The 12,442-nt window shown below is 51.6% G+C and overlaps 1 protein-coding gene across 3 annotated transcripts in view; it reads right to left on the minus strand.

Annotated features, from left to right (window-relative positions):
* cfap20dc (CFAP20 domain containing) overlaps nt 1–12,056 on the minus strand; it is a 535,225-nt gene extending 523,169 nt beyond the window's left edge. For all 3 annotated transcript variants that reach the window (XM_038810523.1, XM_038810522.1, XM_038810524.1), the window contains exons 1-2: nt 11,865–12,056; nt 11,470–11,556 (exon numbers count right to left, since the gene is read on the minus strand). In XM_038810523.1, the coding sequence (XP_038666451.1) occupies nt 11,470–11,556; nt 11,865–11,885 (108 nt within the window). In that variant the 5' untranslated portion in view covers nt 11,886–12,056. The remainder of the gene's footprint in view (nt 1–11,469; nt 11,557–11,864) is intronic.
* Nucleotides 12,057–12,442: the final 386 nt, after the last annotated feature.

A 12,442-nucleotide genomic window follows, 5' to 3' on the forward strand; every position in this document is an offset into this window, starting at 1 on the left:
ATAGCCCACTCTGCAATGAGCTCAGTGCTCCACATTGTTTTGACAGTGTCTGACTCATGGCGACAGTAGCTGCTTCATCCTGGGTGATCCCTGCATGCGAGTTGGCAAGTCCATCACACGGCCCTGTCGAATCGCTGGAGGGGGGGTGCTGGATCCGGTCGGGGCTGGTTGGCGGCGGGGGGGGGGGGGGAAAAGAGAGGGAGAGGGAGTGCGAACACCGCGTCTTCACTCATCTCCCACTGGCCAGCACTGATGGCCCCACCCCCATCAGACAGAACACAGAGGCAGGTTTGAATGGTGTTAACAGGCGTTTATATGTGAAGAGGTGTATACAGTCTGTGCCCTGGCCCCTATAACTAAACTGTGCCCTGCACCCATGCCAACTTAACTGGTGTCGAACTTACTGGCCTTACGGGCCCCAACACTACACCTAGACAGTACAGCAGGAATGGAGGTGGACTGCTGTGACAACTGCCCTGCGACAAGTTGGCACGTCTCCTGGGGCAGCCCGGCCTGGATGGGCCCAGCTGCTGCTCGGGCATCCCGGGTTGCGTAGTGCTGCCCTGTTCTTCCTGCTGCCCAGCAGATGCACTAAGGGCAGGAGGGGAAAGAGTCCAAGGTGCTGAGGGGTTCCGGCACCTACGGGAGAGACTGGCACAGGCCCCAGCACCTCCTCCTCCCCCCTCGGGCTACTCCATGGGACAGGAGTGCGAGCGGAGCCATCCCCCGAGGCCCCCCGCCACCTGGCGCTGCCAGTTCTGGAGGCCCGCTCTGGTCTCGACAAGGGTCTGCACGTTCGCGGCCATGGAGCATATGAAGTGGCACATCTCCGCCTGTGACTGCACCACATTATGCTGAACTGTGCCACCACACTGAGGGTCTGTTCCACACCAGCCAGTGAGTGGGCCGTGTCCCTCAGAGTGTGGGCCACATCAGCTAGTGAATGGGCCACGTGCCCCTGGGACTGGGTCACCTACCTATGTGCCTGTGCCATACAGCCTGCGCATAGGCAATGCCGCCGATGCTCTCAGCCATGGCCTGCTGTAACTGGGCCACGCTGAGGAGCGCCGCTGCAATCTGCAGGTGGCTATGGCACATAGTTGCCTGTGAGAGGACAGCCCTGTGCCAGGCCTCTGTCCACGCCTGCACAGAATGCCCCAGGCCTTTAACAGATTGATCCATATCCGATACCGTCGCGCCGATTGCCTCCACCACGTATGCCACTCGTGCGGTTTCAGCCTGGGTGGCACGCATGGCCAGCACCACCCCCTGCACGCAGATGGACTCCTCCAGCTGCGTCCGCTCCCGTAGTCCCCAAGTCCCTGCCTGCATCTGTACTGTGGGTTGGCTGGATGTTCCAGGAGCCCAGGACCCGTCTGGGTGGCAGCTGGTATCTGGGTCCAGCCTGCCCTCCGACCGTCCGGCCCCTCGGCTGCTCCTACCTCCACATGCTATACCGGACCGACTGTGTGGTGCGCACCAGATCGTGACCCAAGAGCCTCTTCACTAATTTGCCCAACCGAGGTGATAGGCTCTGAGATGATGGAGGGCGTTGGAGATAGCTGTGACAGAAAGTCAATGTGTCCTCCTCCAACCCAAGCTCCAGGGTCTTGGGCAGAGTGCTGGTGTTCAGGCTGCTCTCCCAGTCAGTACTCTGCCATCCGGGGGGCGGGCACCGGCTCTGGCACTGACTGGGGGCTCTGGATGGACCGGGACCCTCTCCAGCAGGTCCTGTAAGACACAAGATGGCATATTATGGTTAGACAGCTGGACAGGGGTGAGGCGGGAGGGTGAAAGGATGTGGGGGGTCACGAGTCATGACGACCCACAACTAGGCAGGGGTCTCACTTCCTCATCCGCCTCCGACCTGTGTCGGCGACATCCCTTTCCTCCAGGCCGCCGACCACGTTCAGTGCCCTCTGCTCAGGCACAGTGAGGGGCCATAGGTCTGGTGCTTCTCCTCTGGTCTTCTCCCGCTCCCAGCCTTGTCCTTAGGTGGGGGCAAACACAAACAGCGGAACTGTTAGACAGTCCGGCACATGCAGCACAGTGGCTGGGTAGATGATGGCATCAGTGGTCAGGGCACCTGGCCATTGCAGCTGGCATGGGTGCAGGCATGTGGGGCAGGGTGGGGGTCCGGGTTATATGTGTAGGGGTAGGGGATTGGTGCCGGGGTACAGCGCTACAAACTCACCCTGGCCGCCCGACGAGGTCGTGCAGTTTCTTCCTGCACTGGATGGCAGTCTGGGCAACTTCGCCAAAGGCGCTGACTGCATCTGCCACCTGTGCCCAGGCACAGCCAACGGCAGCACCTGACGACCTTCCTCCCAGGGCAGGGTACAGGAAACGCTGCCTCTCCTCCATGGTGTCCAGGAGGGTCTCCAGCTCTGCATCCCGGAACCGTGGCGCTGCTCTCTTTCCAGCTATGTTGGCTGCGACGGGGTACGTGTGCGCGTGTCTGTGACTGTGTGTGGAGGGGGGTGGGGAGAAATTATTCGGTTCAGTGCGGCTGCAGCTGTGCGACAATCACGAAACCAGTGAATCCTAACAGTGGCGTTTCACGTGACAACGGTGCTAGCCCCTTTAGATTGGTGAATCGTTGCACCTGCTGCACCGTTTTTGCCGCCGTAAAAGTCCACAGTTTTCACGACGGCGTCAGCACTTCGGAAACAGAGAATGCAATCCAAAGGCAAGCTCCCACTTACTGTGCTAAACCATAGAGAGACTTACTATCTGATCTTTGCAAAGTAAATTGTTTGTGAATTTCAGGTATATGTTTAGAGAACCTTGTGATCTAATTCTACAATGGTTTCCTCAGCACTCTTTCCCTCAAAGCCCATCTCCATGGCAATGTGAACCACATAAGCCTTGTAGCCAGGTAGAAATGCTGGTAGGGCCTGGGCCCTAACTATTTCTGTCTTGGAATTAATTAGACATTTTAAAGTATAACTGTTCACAAATTGACATTAACAACACATCCCTAGGACTTGAAGACAGTCTATCCACTGATATCACAACTTTGTGGATCATTGTTTACAGGTATGAATATCCCACATCAAGCTCCCAGTAAAACACTCTGGCCTTCCCTTTAATCTGCTTGTTGCCTGCAAAATTCAGGATAGGTTATATGATCCCCTTCATTTTTCTCAAATTAAAGAAGATTCCAAAACAGAATAATCTGTTAAACCTGCTCCTAATAGCAAACAACAGTAATGTGTACTATTATCCTCCCTCGGACAAAACTGTGTATAGGATTAGAATTGTACCTACAAATATTTTGTGATTTATTTTGATGTATATCTCAATGGATTTATCGTTTTCTCTCACACTTATTCAAACATCATGCTGGCACCTACCTCACACCCAAAAATGAGTGAGATATTCTGATCTGGGATACATGAGTGATCCAAGCAGATTCAATTGTAATTTTCGAAAGTGAATTGACTACATATTTGAAGAACAGATTGCAGTGCTATGGAGAATGAGCAAGGGAGTGGGACTAATTGGACAGCTCTGACAGAGTCAACAGATGCACAGTGCTGTATGATTTGCTGTGTCAGACATGGCTCTACTTCTGGAACTGTGACCTCTGACTCAGAGGTTGTGAGCCCTAGTTCCACTCCCATTCCAAGACTTGAGCATAAATATTTAAGCTGATATTTCAGTTCAGCACTCATTTCTTTCAGATGAAAGTCTCACCTATCTTCCCAAGTGAATGTGAAAGATCCCATGGCATTATTTCAAAAAAAAGCTGGAGATCCCCAGTGTCCTAGTCAACATTTATCCTTCAATTAATAGTACAAAAACAGTATCTGGTCATTACCATATTTCCATTTGTGGGAACTTGTGGTGTGCAAATCATCTTCCAAGTTTGCCTGCCAAGTTTCCTGCATAACAACTGTGTCTGCACTTCAAAAATACTTCATTGGCTCTATATAATGTCCTGTCATCATAAAAGGCATTGTGTAATAAGAACGAAGAAAAGTTCAGCACAGGAACAGGCCCTTCAAGCCTGCGCTGACCATGCTGCCTGTCTAACCTCTAACCTTCTCATAGATGTTTACAGCATGGAAACAGGCCCTTCGGCCCAGCTTGTCCATGCCGCCCAATTTCTATCACTAAGCTAGCCCCACTTGCCAGCATTTGGCCCAAAACCCTCTATACCCACCCTGCCCATGTAACTTTATTTTGATGTATATCTCAATGATTTTTCGTTTTTTCTCACTTATTCAAACATCATGCTGGCACCTACCTCACACCCAAAAATGAGTGAGATGTTCTGATCTGGAATACACAAGTATACAAGGAAACAAATTGTACCCGCCTCTACCACTGCCTCTGGCATCTCATTTCAGATGCTCACCACCCTCTGTGTGAAAAGATTTCCCCTCTGGCCTCTTTTGTATCTCTTCCCTCTCACCTTAAACCTATGCCCTCTAGTTCTAGACTCCTCCACCTTTTGGGAAAGGTGTTGGTTATCTACCTTATCTATGATCCTCATTATTTTATAAACCTCTATAAGATCGCCTCCTCCGCTCCAGGGAAAAAAGTCCCAGCCTTTCGAGCCTCTCCTTATAACTCAGACCATCAATTCCTGGTAACATCCTCGTAAATCTCTTCTGCACTCTTTTTTAACAATATCCTTGCTATAATAGGGTGACCAGAACTGAACACAATATTCCATGTGGGGTCTTACCAATGACTTGTACAACTTCAACAAGACGTCCCAACTCATGTATTCAAAATTCTGACCAATAAAACCTCACATGCTGAATGCCTTCTTCACCACCCTGTCCACCTGCGACTCCACGTTCAAGGAGCTATGAACCTGTACCCCTAGATCGCTTTGTTCTGTAACTCTCCCCAACTTCCTACCATTAACCGAGTAGGCCTGATTTGATCTACCAAAATGTATCACCTCACATTTATCCAAATTAAACTCCATCTGCCATTCATCAGCCCACTGGCCAGGGGACAGGCCAGTTTTTTTTTTAAATTTCCAGTATTTTTTTTAAATTTCAGAGGGGACAGGCAGAATTGGAAATATAGGAATGCATCCTGAAAACGGTGTGCAAGTGGATATTCTAGTGTCAAGACTGTCCTTTCATTAATATATTTAAACTGAGCTCCCAGAGCTTAACTGGGAGTCAGATTTAAAATTCACTATGGTTGCGTGGATCTCCTAGGAATCAATGAACCCTGAATCACTGAAATAATTCTAGGAAGCGCTGACTCCATAAATTAACTATAGTTTGCAGCATTTCTGCTGGATCAGGAGGAGCAGGATTGGTCCCTCCAAACTCTTTACGAAGCCTTCAGTCTTACCCTGCCATCCCTGCCAACCACAGCCTCTCCATTGCCTTCACCTGATCAATTCTCTCCTACCTCACTACCCAGACCCTACAACCCTGCTGGCTTCTCTCACCCTCCAGCCCTGTGATACTATTCCTGCCTACCTCAAAGGCTGCTGTCTCCCACTGTATCCCCAACCAAGCTGCAATGACTAACAAACCCCCACCCTGCTTTCACAAGATCTGACGGCCTCTCTCCTCCAATCATGTACTGCAGACTGTCCCTGGGGTCTCCCACCACTTGCTTTCCCTCCTAAACACTGGCCAAGCTGTCAATTTGGCCAGTGGCCAGACAGGAGCCAGATCAAAAAACTTTGAGCTTCTGCAGATGTCTCTGGCCTTACCAGACTTTTTGGAAGTTTGTACAACATCCTCTACTTTCAACTACCCCCTTAACCCTGTATCCTTCGCTCCCCGTGCTTTCTCCTGACTTGCACACGCAATTAGGACAGATGGCAAAGTCAGAGGAATATTTAATTGGCTGCAGTCATAGACGCTCCATAGCACAATTATCCCAGGCGATCTGTTGTGCTCCTTTCTTCTCACTCTAAACTTCCAGGGTCCATATCCATCTATTCCCATAATATTCACGTATTTGTCAAGATGTCCCTTAAATATCACTATCCAACCTCGCTTCCACCACCACCTCCTCCGGTAGCGAGTTCCAGGCACCCACTACCCTCAATGTAAAAATCTTCCCTCGCACATCTCCTCACCTTTGTCCCTCGCATCTTAAATTTATATTCCCTATTAATTGACTCTTCCACCCTGGGAAAAAGCTTCCAACTATCGACTCTATCCATGCCCCTCATAATTTTGTAGACTATCAGGTTTCCATCGTTCCAGTGAGAACAAACACTCTGTTTATCCAACCTCTCCTCGTAGTTAATGCCCTCCATACCAGGCAACACCCTGGTAAACCTCCTCTGTACCCTCTCCAAAGCCTCCACATCCTTCTGGTCGTGTGGTGACCAGAATTGAGCACTATATTCCAAGTACGGCCTAACTAAGATTCTATACAGCTGCAGCATGCCCTGCCAATTTTTTTAAACTAACGTTGCAAGTTTTTCTTTCCTTTTATGAATTGTAATTCCTGATCAGCCAAACTCTACAATTCTCCCCAAATGAACAAAATATCTTCAACTTGAAATGTTAACTTTGTTTTTCAGACAGTGCTTGACCTGCTCAACATTTCCAGTATTGTTTTTTTAAATTTCAGATTTCCATCTGCAGAATTTTGTTTTTGTTGTGTTTTTCTTGGCCAAAACTATTTCTATCGCTTCTTCTACCAATCGGTCTTTTGATGGGGATCAGATGACATTCGATCTATTATTGTATCATTTTCATATTGCGGTAAACCACTGTTACACCTGTATTAGGTGATGTAAGGTAGGACCTGTACTACATGTTCGCCGGTAGCCCCTGCCTGCTGGCTCCGCCCACTAGGAGAAGTATAAATATGCGTGTTCTCTATTCGGCAGCCATTTCGCCAGCTTCTGTGGGAGGCCACACAGCTTACTGCAATAAAGCCACAGTTCTATCCAACTTTAGTCTTTGTACAATTGATCGTGCATCAATTTATTGCAGTAAGATTTTCTAAAAGATGGACCTCCGAATCAAACCAGATCGCCTGAAGCTGGATCCGCACTCAAGCAACACCAAAAAGGACTTTAATCACTGGTTGGCTTGCTTCGAGGCCGAGATCAACTCAGCGACCACCCCTCCGACGGAGGCTCAGAAGATACAGAACCTGTACTCAAGGTTGAGCTCCACCGTGTTTCCGATGATCCAGGATGCCCCGACCTACTCCGAAGCCATGGCACTCCTCAAAGAAAACTACGCACAGAAAACAAACACACTCTTCGCCAGGCACGTACTCGCCACTCGCTCTCATCTCCCTGGTGAGTCCATAGAAGACTTCTGGCGGGCCCTAATTCCACTCGTCCGGGACTGTGACTGTCAGGCCGTTACGGCCACCGAACATTCCAACCTTCTTATGCGCGATGCGTTTGTAACGGGGATTGGGTCGGACCTCATACGCCAAAGACTGCGAGAAGGGGCCACGCTTGACCTAGCTGAGACTAAAAAGCTAACACTGTCCATGACAGTCGCCTCACGTAATGCTCAGGCCTACCTCACCGGCCGTGCGGCCCACCCCTCCTGCCGTGCGGCCCACCACTCCTATCCCTCGTGGACCCCACAGACGGCCGCCCCAGCCGGGGCTTTACCCAGCCAGTACGCCTGCGCCACACGACAACCCGCGCACCCCGGGGGTCCCCAATGTTACTTCTGTGGCCAGCAGAAGCACCCCCGCCAACGCGGACCGGCCCGCACTGCCATTTGCAAGGCTTGTGGCAAAAAGGGGCACTTCGCCACGGTATACCAGGCCCGCGCAGTCGCCGCTATCACACCCTCCCCCCTGACCTACACACAATGGGCACCATCTTCATCCCAGACCACACGCGGCCAGTGGGCGCCGCAATCTCCCCCCCCTCCCCCCAGTCCACGTGTGGCCCATGGGCGCCGCCATCTTAACCTCCCCGGACCACGCGCAGCCAGTGGGCATGGCGCAGCCAGTGGGCGTGGCATCTTCACCTCCCGGGGCCACGAGCAGCCAGTGGGCGCCGCCATCGTCCTCCCCTCAGTCTACATACGGCCCATGGGCGTCGGCATCTGTTCCAGCCCCCGCAACGTGCGGCCCATGTGCGCCGCCACTTTATCTCCTGCAGGATCTTCAGGCGCCATCTTGTCTTCCCCACTGGGCATGGACACCAACAGCATTCCACGACCTGGGCCCCCACGCTCTCCATCTTCTGACGCCAGTGACGACCGACCGCAGCTCGCCTCAGTGACGATCGACCAGTCACATCCGCACAACCTGGCCACCACATCGACCAGTGAGAGATCAATGGCCACGTAACCACTTGCCTACTGGACTCTGGGAGCACCAAAAGCTTCATCCACCCGGATAGGGTAAGGCACTGCTCTCTCGCGGTCCACCCGGCCAATCAAAGAATCTCCCTGGCCTCCGGATCCCATTCCGTCATGATCTGGGGGTTCTGCACAGTCATTCTCAGTCCAGGGCATAGAATTCAGCGGCTTCCGCCTCTACATCCTTCCTAATCTCTGCGCTGCACTACTACTAGGCCTGGACTTCCAGTGCAATCTCCAGAGCCTTACCTTCAAATTTGGCGGGCCCTTACCACCCTTCACTGTGTGCGGCCTCGCGACCCTAAAAGGTCGACCCACCCTCCCTCTTTGCCAAGCTAACTCCGGATTGCAAACACGTTGCCCCCAGGAGCAGACAGTACAGCACCCAGGACAAGACCTTCATCAGGTCCGAGGTCCAGCAGTTGCTTCGGGAAGGCATCATCGAGGCCAGCAACAGCCCCTGGAAAGCCCAAGTGGTAGTCATTAAAACTGGGGAGAAACACAGAATGGTCGTGGACTACAGCTAGACCATCAATCGGTACACACAGCTCGACACGTCCCCCCTCCCACGCATATCTGATATGGTCAATCAGATTGCGCAGTACCGGGTCTTCTCAATGATAGACCTCAAATCCACCTACCACCAGCTCCCCATCCGTAAATCGGACCGTCCATACACTGCTTTCGAGGCGGACGGTCATCCCTATCACTTACTCAGGGTTCCCTTCGGCGTCACTATCGGGGTCTCGGTCTTCCAAAGGGAGATGGGCCGAATGGTCGACCGGTACAGTTTGCGGGCCACCTTCCCGTACCTAGACAACGTCACCATCTGCAGCCACGATAAGCAGAACCACGACCCCGACCTTGTCAAATTCCTCCACACCGCCACTCTCCTCAACCTCACCTACAACAAGAAGAAGTGAGTGTTCAGCACACCCGCTTTGCCATCCTCGGCTATGTGTCCAGAACAGAGTTCTGGGGCCCGATCCCGACCACATGTGCCCCCTCATGGAGCTTCCCCTCACCCACTGCCCCAAGGCCCTCAAACGCTGCCTGGGGTTCTTCTCCTACTACACCCAGTGGGTCCCAAACTATGCGGACAAGGCTCGCCCACTCATTTAGTCCATCCACCTTCCTCTTACGGCCGAGGTACAACAGGCCTTTGCCCGTATCAGAGCTGATGTAGCCAAGGCCGGGATGCACGCAGTGGACGAAACACTGCCCTTCCAAGTAGAAAGCGACGCATCAGACTTCGCACTTGCCGCAACCCTCAATCAGGCAGGCAGACCTGTGGCATTCTTTTCCCGCACCCTTCATGCCTCAGAAATTCAGCACTCAACCGTTGAAAAAGAAGCCCAAGCTATCATTGAAGCTATGCGGCATTGGAGGCATTACCTGGCCGGCAGGAGATTCACACTCCTCACTGACCAACGGTCGGTAGCCTTCATGTTTAACATCACGCAACGGGGCAAGATCAAAAACGATAAAATCTTGCGGTGGAGAATAGAGCTCTCCACCTAGAATTACAAGATTTTGTATCGCCCGGCAAACTCAACGAGCCCCCAGACGCCCTATCCCGAAGTACATGTGCCAGCGCACAAGTAGACCGACTCCAGGCCCTACACGACAGCCTTTGTCACCCGGGGGTCACACGATTGTACTATCTTCTCAAGGCTCGCAATCTGCCCTACTCCATCGAGGAAGTACGGATAGTCACCAGGGACTGCCAGGTCTGTGCGGAGTGCAAGCCGCACTTCTACCAGCCGGACCGTGCGCGCCCGGTGAAGGCCTCCCGCCCCTTTGACCGCCTCAGCGTGGATTTCAAAGGGCCTCTCACCTCCACCGACCTAAACAAGTGTGTGGTTGATGAGTACTCCAGATTCCCTTTTGCCATTCCATGCCCTGATATGACGTCTGCCACCATCATCAAAGCCCTAAACACAATCTTCGCTCTGTTCGGTTTCCCTGCCTATATCCACAGTGACAGGAGATCCTCATTCATGAGTGATGAGATGCGTCAGTTCATGCTCAGCAGGGGTATCGCCTCCAGCAGAACAACCAGCTATAATCACCGGGGAAACAGGCAGGTCGAGAGGGAGAACGGGACAGTATGGAGTGCCGTCCAACTGGCCCTACGGAACAGGAACCTCCCAACCTCTCGCTGGCAGGAGGTCCTCCCTGATGCACTACACTCCATCCGGTCACTACTGTGCACCGCTACGAATAACACACCCCATGAACGTCTTTTTGCCTTCTCCAACAAGTCCACATCCGGGGTGTCACTCCCGACTTGGCTCGCAGCTCCAGGACCGGTCCTGCTTTGTAGGCATGTCCGATTCCACAAGGCGGACCCGTTGGTGGATAGGATGCACTTGCTCCATGCCAACCCCAGTATGCCTATGTGGCGTACCCCGACGGCCGCCAAGATACTGTCTCCCTCAGGGACCTAGCACCAGCAGGTTCTACCCATACACACTTCTCCAGCCCGGCGCCACACTCCCCTCCCCCAGCGCTCCCAACATTAACCCCACTAGGACCATCCCTCCTTCCCCTGCCCACACCAGAGGATGAAGAGGATTTTGGCACACTCCTGGAGTCATCCAACATCAGGCCAGCATCGACATCGCCGCCACTGCTACGTTGCTCCCATCGGAGCGTCAAGACACCAGACCAGTTGAATTTCTAACTGGCACCGGACTTTCAAAGGACATTTTTATCCCCCTGATAAAACACTGTACATAAATACATTACTGTATATATAGTTCTCCACCACCTCGCCGGACTCATTTTTAACAGGGGGTGAATGTGGTAAACCACTGTTACACCTGTATTAGGTGATGTAAGGTAGGACCTGTGCTACAGGTTCGCCGGTAGCCCCTGCTTGCTGGTTCCGCCCAGTAGGAGTATAAATATGTGTGTCCTCTATTCAGCAGCCCTTTCGCCAGCTGCTGTGGGAGGCCACACATCTTATTGCAATAAAGCCTCAGTTGTATCCAACCTTAGTCTTTGTACAATTGATCATGCATCACACAATACAAAGTTTCCAAGGCCTCTGGAAATTTCAAAAATATTAGGATAGTATTGCAAATAAATGGAAGATCTACATCTATAATAAATAAACAGTATAAATGTTTTTAGATAATCATTTCACCTTTACTTTGTATCAAAAACAAACCAGTTAACTTACTTTTTGGACTGCAGGGCTGCCGCAAAGCTTCCATTTTGCAACTGGATCTTTACCTTGTGAGCTGAATATTTCTACAAATGGTCCTCCCTTTAAATAAAAAGTTGAATGATTGTTTTCCACTTTGAGAAAGTAGGAAATCAAATTCAAACAGTCGTCAACCAACACCAAATTACAGAATTGAAAGAAATCGACAACGGTCGGGAACCACTCCGGAAAACATTCAACATTAAGTGCACCATCATAAGAGGATGAGAAAAGTTATATTGCGTAAATATAAACCCTTGCATTGTACAAAAGACCTTGGTTAGCACTGAAAGACGTTAGTATTGCTGACAATATTCGCGCACCGTGATTAAAACTTAGATCATGGTGAAGCATAAACATGGCAACGTTACCTGATACTCGTTCTTGAACATACTGCAAGACGGTTAGCAAGATGCGTGACAGTTTAATGAAGGAGATGCACAAAGAGCAACAATCTTGTTTTTACCGGCCGCCAACCGCTGGCTCACATGATCCGACCGAACCTGCCTCCGGCTGAAGAACAAATCGCAGCTCCAGCCACCATTTTGCACCTGTTGCGCATTCGTCCAATCAGAGGGCGGAATCCCGCCGCTCGCGAGGAGAGCACGTGCTGAAGCTCCCGGGTTGTCATGGTGACACGGACGCTGCAGCAGGACCGTTTGTTGCCTGTGCGCGTGCGCCCAGTTCTTGATGCCAAAAGGTGCTTCAGTTGGACCTCTGCCCTAGTGCTGTGTTGAGGATTGAGCTGCGGGAGCCAGCAGGTTTTTGTTTTTTCTCAGTTAATTTAAAGCGCTATTTTAGTGCCCAATGATGTGAGCTTAGCCCTCTTGGTAGCACTCTGGCCTGTGAGCCAAAAGGTGTGCCTTCAAGCTCCACCCCAGGATCTCACAGCTGGTCATCATGACTGAGCCCTCAGTGGTTTCAGAGGCGCAGCCTTTCAAATGGGATC

This window comes from Scyliorhinus canicula, chromosome 11 (assembly GCF_902713615.1).
Source record: "Scyliorhinus canicula chromosome 11, sScyCan1.1, whole genome shotgun sequence".
NCBI lineage: Eukaryota > Metazoa > Chordata > Chondrichthyes > Carcharhiniformes > Scyliorhinidae > Scyliorhinus > Scyliorhinus canicula.